Below are 8,876 nucleotides of genomic sequence, written 5' to 3'. Positions count from 1 at the left end.
TTGGGCCTTGGTAGATCTGAGAGTTGCCTTTGACAAGGGTGGAATAAGGAGCACATATCTACATGACCAGAAGGTAGCATCTGCCTTGGCTCTTTATCGTTCATGAACAGTCTTCCTTGTCGAATCTACTCTGGTCTCGTCTAGCTGTTGTATTTTTCTTTCTTTTTCGTTTCTGCGCATTCTCTCTCCCACCCAGAAGCTACCTACATACTTGTAGATACACAGTCACGCTGCGTACAGAGCATGTCACAGACGATCTACAGCGCCGCACTAGAATCGCTCTCCTTGCCTCCCATTAACACACATCTGGTCTATTTATCTTTTCACAATCATTTCCCCCTATATAGTCGTGAACGAGACTGTGATTATTTTCGAACTCAAATCAAGATAACTGCCAGCGTCGCATCGCTGTTGCATTACGGTTATAGTAGCGCCCAGAAGCGCTGTAAGTCAGGCCTCAGGTGAATGAATGGTCACAAGCCTTCCTGTCGTCACCGAAATTTCCCTTTTTTTTTTTGCCTTAGCAGACGCGACGCGCCACCCCCAAATTTCCAGATAACAGGCAGCTCCTTCCCCAGCCCTCTCCTTCCCTCTCTACACCACATAAAAAATCTCCTCCGCAGCCGCCCTCATTCTTTCTTTCTTCTTTCACATTCACATCTCTTCTATACAGCTTCATTAGCATATCGTCCGCCTCTTCTGTTCCTCCGATATTCCTGTTGTCGCGCCCATTGCAGCTGGAGGTCTGTCGCAGTAGAGCAGCAGCTCGGCCACCGACTGTTTTCCTGCAGCGGTGCATTTTAGCCTGTCTGTCTGGCCTCAAGCCTGCGCGCAACAGGCATCTGCTATACGCTGCTCAAACTCGCGAACACATATTTTACGTCCCTTGGCATCAGCGCGCAGATCAAACGAAGCGACAAAACTCTCGACTGCTGGAGAGACGCCGTCCTCTTCATCGAACACAACCCAAGGGGAAGAGGTCTCCACTGATAGAGCCAAACGTCCTCTTCATGCATTCATGCAACAGCCCATATTCCCTCTTCTCCATCTGATCTCACAGCATTCCTAAGACTTTGACTTTATCCCCGTGCAAACATGGGTGAATATCGCATTGGTAAGTCATCAGCTCTCTGCGGAATGCCCATTTCCTTCAACTCCCTTTGCCACGTTTTCTGCTCTCCGGAGACTTTACTGGGCAGCGCATTTCTTGAATATATCAGAATGAGGCTAAGTCGTCGTCTGACCCTCCAGAGGTCTCGCCCAACAAACGCGCCGGCTGTTCAGACACCGTGTGCAAACAAGGCGCGGTCAAGATCCAAAAGGGCGAACTCAGGTTTGGTTCTTGGACCATCATCAACGAGCACGGTTCTTGGAAATGGAAGCACTGGTACGTTGCCACCCCCCTGATGCTCAGGCACGAAGATATCTGCTTTCTGGTGGGACTCTGACGTTGGAGCGACCATGTAGGGGATGTGTATCCGGATCCCAGCTTGTCAACCTTCAGGAGGCGTGTGGTGGCGATCCTGACGACCTTGACTTTGATGCAATTGACGGCTTTGATGAGCTGCAGTAAGTCAAGCCTTTTGCGCCGTATCACACCGCTGCGGTCGCTGACCTGTCGTGCAGAGACGAAGAGCTCAAGGAGAAGGTTAAGCGCTGCGTCAGGCAAGGCCACATCGACCCTGAGGATTTCAATGGGGTTAGTCTTCTATTGCCTTTGCCAGTTGTGGGTTGCCGCTCATGAGCTGACAAACTGCAGGATCCGGAGAAGAATAAGCCGGGCGAAAAGGGAATTCACCTCACTGCCAAACAGAAGGAAGCCAAGGAGAAGGCTGCTGCTCAGGTGTGTTGAACCATGATGACGGGGGGGTTACTTTACTGATCAAATTTGTAGGAGGCGGGCGAAAGCCAAGCAGCTGCATCTCAGAAGAACGCCAAGCGAGGCCGCAAGAAGGCTGCCGATGACGACGCAGATGTCGCAGATGAGCCTAAGCCGAAGAAGGCTAAAAAGTCCAAGGATATCGAGGCTGATGAGGAACAGCCCAAGGCAAAGTCCAAGGCAAAGTCCAAGGCTCGTGCCAAGGGCGCAAGCGAGGACGACGTTAAGAGGCCCGCCGCGGTTAAGAGGGGACGCCCTAGAAGATCGAGCGTCCAGCAGGACGAAGAGGTAGAGAGCGAAGAAGCCGAGAAGCCAGGTCTAGCTAAGAAGGCCGCTAAGAAGGGCTCGAAGGCAAAGGCCGCCAAGGTTGAGCCTGAAGAGGAGACAGTGAAAGAAGAGGAAGCCGTGGAGGAGGAGGAGGATGTGAAATTGGAGGAGAAGAAGAAGGCCACTTCCGGTCGTGCAGCGAGCGGACGAAAGCAGTCATCCTCCAGAGCCAAGGCGGCGACCACGGACGAGGACGAGAGCGCTGCTAAGGGCACTCCAGTCTCTGCTCCCAAGAGCCGAAAGCGAACCGCCGCCGTGTCACAGGTGGAAGAGAAAGATGAGGAAACGGCCAACCCTGCTGCCAAAAGAGGACGCAAGGCGGCTTCCGCTAAGAAGGCTACCCCTGATACCGTGGAGGGTGCCGAGGAGGAGGCACCCAAGCCTAGAGGAAGAGGCCGTCCTCGCAAGTCTGTTTAGGGTGACTGAAGCAGATCTACGAGTTAATATGGATCAAACAGCTGCTGGAATTTGTGGTATATCACCAAAGGAGGCATTTGCGTCGAATGATGGGAGCTCAGAAGATGGTTTCAGTATCGTGACGGAAACATATTCCGAGTGTTTTCTTTTTTCTCTCTTAGTCTGTTCCTTCCCTAGCCCTGGTCGTTTAATAATGAATGAGGAGGCGGCGCATGACTTTGTCAAGATGGGGAGCCTGTCTAGCAGGTGGAGGTTGCTCTGGTTGAGCGCCCTGTACTATTCTCTAGGCATCTATGGAATCATTGACGTTGTCTGAAAGCAAGCACTGCCCTATATCGAACTACAGCATACGGTACATAGTGCTGAACATCTGGAGATGTCTTTGACATGTAGATCATCCGTGATGGCGGCTAACAATCCATGTTAGTTGTTCCAGCAGCTGTTCTAGCGCCTTGTTGCTCCGAACAGGCATTGAAGCTCGGAGCTCGTTAGTGCGCGGCGACGTCATCCAGGCCCAGCAAATGCATATGTTCCATCCATGTCCGCCACCCCGCAGCCCCAAAAGTTAGAAGCATCTCGACTCTCCACCAACGCGCATGTCATCTCACCAAGCTCGTCTACCGCACGGGTGTTGACACATCTCGATTGCAATACGTTTGAAGTGCTGCTGTGCCTATCGCATACAGATACCCTTCTCACGGCTACCAGCGTCACCGAGCCACCCCTCTATCACCACCGCGACACAACCCCCAGCGCCACCATGTCAACAACCACGAAACCCGACCCCGACGCCTCGGCCCCGGCCTTCATCCCCCTCGAGGCGAACCCGCAGCTCCTCACGGCGCTGATCCACAAGCTCGGCGTGTCGCCCGCGCTGCAGTACCATGACGTCTACTCTTTGACGGAGCCGGAGCTGCTGGCATTCATCCCGCGCCCGGCGCTGGCGCTGCTCCTGGTGTTCCCCGTGTCGGCGGTCTACGAGAGCCAGCGGATGGCGGAGGACAGCCTGGCGGACGAGTACAAGGGGACGGGGGAGAAGGAGCCGGTGCTGTGGTGGAAGCAGACGATTCGGAATGCGTGCGGGCTGATGGGGCTGCTGCATGCGGTTTCGAATGGGCCGGCGAGGGAGTTTATCAGTATGTTTCTCTTCTTCTTTGACACTGCTATATTCTTGAGTTTTTTTTTTTTTTTTTTTTTTTTTTTTTTTTTTGCAGAAGATATGTGTATGTATGCTAACGGGTGGTTGGGGAAATGAATAGCTGAGGACTCAATTCTGGACGACCTCATCAAGAAGAGCATTCCGTTACCTCCCGCCGAACGCTCGGCCCTGCTCGAAAAGACGCCCGCCTTGGCCGACGCGCACAAGGCCGCTGCCACGGAGGGAGATACGCCCGCGCCGGACGCTCAGGAAGACGTTGACCTGCACTATGTGTGTTTTGTCAAGGGGAAAGATGGTGGGCTGTGGGAGCTTGACGGACGGAGGAAGGGGCCTATTCGGAGGGGCGATCTGGATAAGGACGAGGATGTGCTGAGTGCGAAGGGGTTGAGCTTGGGGGCGTTGAAGTTTTTGGAGAGGGAGGGTGGGGATTTGCGGTTTAGTGCTGTTGCGTTGGCTGGGACGTTGGATTGATTTGAAAAGGGGGGATAAGAAGACTTGAGAGGAATCCCGAGAGGTGCTTTGGACGGGGGAGATGCTACGATTTCTTAGAGAGGATACGCTGTTGGAGCTCTAGGAGGATGAGGAGGTTATGGTGTGGTTTGAGTGGGCTATTTGTTATGAGTCGAGATATCTGCCCAGTCTTGCAGTGCCGAATCGATAGCGTCGGACAGATGGTCCATACTGGCAATTTGATCTATGTGGGAAGATTTGGCCTCGGCTGTTTTCTCACGGATTGTGGGAAGTTGCTGCTGCTTGGTATCTGACTGTAGCATCCCTCGTAGGTGAACCTACACACGAGAGCTGCTGCGATACCTGCTGCTTCTGCGTGGTATTCCTCTCACAGGGTAAGTTGCGAGCATGGATATGCTTGGGATTATATGCATAGTGCGTCCCGCGAGCTGGATTACGAGGGGGGAATAGGCGGAGAAAGGGATGTTACTGACGCGTCTTGTTCTGGGATGGGGCTGAGGCCGAGTTGTCTGCGGAGGTGCATGTAAGCTTGCTTTTCACGGGCTGTTGGAGTATGGCTGTAGATGAAGGTATTGTGACGAGCTACCCATCAGCCAGGAAGCTGAAGCCAATGGATGCAGCCAAACGACCGTCTCTCGTGCAGCAGCAATCCACTCCTCGTCGCTAGAGACCGACATTGAAAACCAAAAAAAAAAAAAAAACCAATCTTCTCAATGAACGTTGCTTGTTATTGTGGTTGTATGTGATATCAATTGCTTTCAAAACTCAAAACTCGGTTGAATTGGTCCAAGTCCAAAGTATTGCCATTTTAGGCAACAGAATCTAACCGAGGATTTTCTTTATTCCCTTTCGCACCTCATCATTCTAGCGGGATCTACCTTCCGCAAATCGCCAAGAAACAAGAGCCGAAAGCAGCAGAAAGGCAGCTCTGCCCTACTGACGTCATCTCTGTCCCGCATCGCCAAGGAACCCCCCATTCAACGAACTCCAACAACCTGAGCGAAGAAAGCAATTGATTCGAAATCCGTCATGATAATTACAGTAACACGTTACCGCACTCCCGTAAAGCTGCGGAAAATAAAACAAAAAAGAAAAAGCGGGTTCACTGGGGATTTCCCTTTAACCAAGGACGTCCAAATGATGCAAATAGCGGAACCCGGTAACGGAACCTTAATTCACCGTTTGAAACTGAATCTGCTTCCCCACAAGTTATAGCATCATTCTTACGACGAAGACTCCCAGACCTTACTCGCATCGTGCCAATGACGTCAGTGAGCGAACGTGCAACGGGCGACACTGTGAAAGTCAATGGGTATAAGAAAGTGTATTTCCTCCCGACCAATTGACGAGGAAGAAAGTTGTTCATTCCATCATACCATACAAACGCCGACCTCCTCTCGATCAAACCCATCACACAAACTACTACTACTACTACTTACTACACAATCACCACTTCCACTTCAAAAACACATCAAGATGCCTCGCAACGGAGACGGATCAAGCGACAACGGCCCCTTCCCCGAGGCCGACCACAACATTCTCCACGGTGCGACCGAGGTGGACGTAAGTGTACCCAGCAATACTCCCCAAGTTGAGGCTTGAAATTGGGTATTTGTGTGCTAACAATCGGTGCAGAAGTCAAAAGCCAAGGTCGCCCCCCTGCCCGAGGGCCTGCAAGAGCACGGCGAGGCCATCCCCGGCATGGACGCGAGCGGAGGACGGAGCCAGGGCATCAAGCAGGGTCCCGGCGTCGGCCAGGGCGGTCGCTCAACCAAGAACTAAAAAGGAAACTGGGGATAGAGAGAGTTTGGGGGGAGGCTGTAATATTAAGATATCAATCTTTTCTTTGCATTGTACCATCAGAATGAAGACATGACAAGACATAGGGAACGGGAATGAAATGGCATTCAAAACCCAGTATGTTGCGTCGTATTTGAAACCGTGATGCCTCATGTAGCACGAAATAATCGCCCACATCTTTTCCCGTACGCCCATCTATGCCATTTCAATACATTACATTACTTCCCAAATCTGCCCAAGGTTCAAACAACAGAAATCTATTCCACACTCCTTCACATCTCCCCCTCCGTCAAGCTCTTGTTCCACCGCTGGAAGAACTGGTCCTTCCACGTCGGCATGCACAGCACCGTATCCGGCGGCCCAGCCCACTCGATCCGATCGTCGCTCTCGTCGTGATGCCTCACGATATCCGACACGAACCCCTTGCGCTCCTTGATCCGCTTGCCGTTCTTGTTCGTGTACTCGAGGTTCACGCTCGGCACGACGGCAATCTTGCCGTACCCGCGCCACCACATGTCCTTGCAGAACAGCACCGGCTCGCCCTGGAAGCACTCGCCCACCTTGTGGTGGTTCGTGCGGAAGCGCAAGCCCTCGGCAACGGGCCTCGCGGCAAAGACGGTCGCGCCGTTCCAGCACGCAAACGCCTGAAAGGGCCGCATCCGCTCGAAGCGCGCCCTCGTGTCGGGCGCGTTCCAGAAGAGATTGTGCGCCTCGCCCCAGCTGCCGCTGGCGGGGATGTGGAAGAAGGAGTCGCCGTTGATGCCGCGCGCGATCCAGACGTCGTAAAAGGTCGGGTCGTCGCCCGCGTACGTCCAGTCCATGGCGCACGTCATGTCCGCGCCCAGTCTTTCCTTCTGCAGCACCAGCTCGAGAATGTCCTCGGGGCAGGCGGCCACGTCGTTGAGGAAGATGACGCTGGCGTCGTCGGCCATGGGGAGTGTCCCCTGGGCGATGGGCTCGAGCGGCATGTTGCGCAGGGCGGCGAGCTTGGCGATGCGGTTGCCCTCGGCGGAGCGCACGGTCGACGAGTTGAAGAGGTAGGTGACGCCCATGGCCTCGAGGCTGGGGCGCAGGGCGGCGAGGACGTCGCCGGTGCCGTCGGGGGAGTCGCCCTCGACGATGGAGAGGGCGCAGGAGCGCGGGCCGAGGAACTGCATGGCTTCGATGATGCTGCCGATGAGGCGGGGGAGGAGGCCGATGCAGTTGCGGAGGTCGAGGGCGAAGAAGTACCGGATTTCGACGCCGGTGTCGGGGTGGTCTGAGGAGAAGAGCGAACGGGGGAGCGGTGAGATGGACTCATCTTCGGGAGAAGATGAAGGTTGTGATGAGTGGAGAGCTGGAGAAGGTGAGGAGGGAGTGAGAGAAGGCGGAGCTGGTGATGCCGATGCCGATGAGAATAGGGGGGGAGATGAAGCCTCAGAAGGCCACGACGATGGCGGCGCAGGGGGCGAAGACGGCGCCGGTCGCTTTGGCGATGCCTTGCCGGCCTTGAGCGACCTGTATCTCGTGGCATTGATGGCCGGGCACTCGAACCTGGGCAATCTCGAGTGCGGCCTCACGTGGTAGATGGCCTCGAGGTATTCACTTATGTTTCTCGCGGGAAGAACCGCCCCTGGGCCAAGTTGTCAGATACATTTGTTCACTGAATCATCTTTTTTTCCAGATCAAAGACTTCTTTTACTCACCATCTTGCACAACATGGCCCTTTGACAGCTGCTTGTACGGTATCGGGCGCCTCTGCGAGCTGGGGAACCACGAGAGGCGGTCGCGGGAGAGGTATAAGCTGCCGAGCAGCAGGAGGAAGATGAAGGGGGCCGCCACCAGCGGTAGCCTCCTGCTGCGCATCTCAACTCGGGGCAGTAACAGAAACGAGTGATATTTTTGAGTATAAGAATAATGGATTGGGTTTCTCAGGGAGTGAGAATGTGCTCTGATGACAATGAGAGCTGCCGCGGCAAAGGGGCTGGCTGAGTTTAAAGTCAGAATCGGGGCCTAGTCCCAACGCCGGCCAGCCACATTGAGGGCGAAAAGGAGGGCTTATGACGAGAGTCAAGGAGGAGATGGGAGACAAAGAGGCTGTGTAGGTAAATGTCCGTTCTGTTTATCGTATGTGAATCCTTCGGCGGCCGAGTCTAGAAGCAGGTGGGCCTGTTCGATGCCTCTGACGATACCTAGGTAGGTAACTGTTCGCAAAAGCTGTCAAGCGCTTATTACTGCGTGTAAGGGCATGGACATGTATATAGTTAGTGTTATATTGTTCGTATGCGGGCATGTTAGTAGAAGTGAGGGTGGGTTAATGTAGCAACGGATACGCCGGGTTTCGATACGAGATATATGCTCGAGGCAATGCCAAAGTGCCTCGTTGATGCAATTCATGGCCGGGGCAAACGTTTTGCGAGGTCCAATGGGCGGAACAGCAGCAGTGCATGCAGGCCGGACTGCTGCGAGACGACGACGAAAGACACGGTGTGACGGCATCTCGCTTCAGGAGGGCGCGCATAGGAGGGCGAGCGAAGCAGCTGGCGTTGAAGCGATCTGAAACTCTCTGTTTTCTCCTCTGTGTTTTACTTGCCTTCTGCTTTTTGTCCCTTGTCGTTGCATTCTCTGCTGTTGCTTGTCTCTTGTTGCTGTCGCTTCCCCGTCACTCACTCTCGTCTCGTCCTTCCATCTTCTTCTTCTCCTCCCCCTCAGCTCGCTCTCGCTCTCCTCTTGCACACATATTGTACCATTTACAATCCCCTCTCCTCTCTCTCCCTCTTCAACCTCGTACCTCGTACTCTAAACCAGCCACTAGCCCAACCTCCCAAAGCCCAATCCCGGCCA

General features: G+C 54.0%; 5 protein-coding genes across 5 annotated transcripts; 3 read left to right on the top strand and 2 right to left on the bottom strand.

Annotated features, from left to right (window-relative positions):
* Positions 1-1,095: 1,095 nt before the first annotated feature.
* Positions 1,096-2,623, top strand: CCMA1212_007200 (uncharacterized protein; the record flags this gene model as incomplete). Its single annotated transcript, XM_073704373.1, has 6 exons — positions 1,096-1,099; positions 1,252-1,387; positions 1,468-1,569; positions 1,627-1,699; positions 1,760-1,843; positions 1,895-2,623. 6 exons carry the CDS (start codon positions 1,096-1,098, stop codon positions 2,621-2,623), a joined length of 1,128 nt encoding a protein of 375 aa, XP_073557173.1.
* Positions 2,624-3,383: 760 nt separating this feature from the next.
* CCMA1212_007199 (Ubiquitin carboxyl-terminal hydrolase isozyme L3) lies at positions 3,384-4,253 on the top strand (the record flags this gene model as incomplete). Its single annotated transcript, XM_073704372.1, has 2 exons — positions 3,384-3,759; positions 3,883-4,253. 2 exons carry the CDS (start codon positions 3,384-3,386, stop codon positions 4,251-4,253), a joined length of 747 nt encoding a protein of 248 aa, XP_073556952.1.
* Positions 4,254-4,508: 255 nt separating this feature from the next.
* Positions 4,509-4,808, bottom strand: CCMA1212_007198 (uncharacterized protein; the record flags this gene model as incomplete). The annotated part of the gene is made up of 2 exons (XM_073704371.1): positions 4,509-4,681; positions 4,727-4,808. Coding segments are annotated over 2 exons (255 nt in total), but the record flags the coding sequence as incomplete, so codon positions are not given.
* Positions 4,809-5,729: 921 nt separating this feature from the next.
* Positions 5,730-6,035, top strand: CCMA1212_007197 (uncharacterized protein; the record flags this gene model as incomplete). Its single annotated transcript, XM_073704370.1, has 2 exons — positions 5,730-5,816; positions 5,889-6,035. 2 exons carry the CDS (start codon positions 5,730-5,732, stop codon positions 6,033-6,035), a joined length of 234 nt encoding a protein of 77 aa, XP_073556945.1.
* Positions 6,036-6,325: 290 nt separating this feature from the next.
* CCMA1212_007196 (Alpha-1,3-mannosyltransferase CMT1) lies at positions 6,326-7,898 on the bottom strand (the record flags this gene model as incomplete). Its single annotated transcript, XM_073704369.1, has 2 exons — positions 6,326-7,665; positions 7,739-7,898. The coding sequence occupies 2 exons, from the start codon at positions 7,896-7,898 to the stop codon at positions 6,326-6,328; spliced, it is 1,500 nt and encodes a 499-aa protein (XP_073556946.1).
* Between the last annotated feature and the right edge of the window lie 978 nt (positions 7,899-8,876).

Source organism: Trichoderma ghanense (genome assembly GCF_004382785.1).
Source record: "Trichoderma ghanense strain CCMA-1212 chromosome Unknown scaffold_9, whole genome shotgun sequence".
Classification (NCBI taxonomy): domain Eukaryota; kingdom Fungi; phylum Ascomycota; class Sordariomycetes; order Hypocreales; family Hypocreaceae; genus Trichoderma; species Trichoderma ghanense.
Note: the sequence above shows the minus strand (reverse complement) of the source record. Positions and strands in the feature narration are given on the sequence as shown.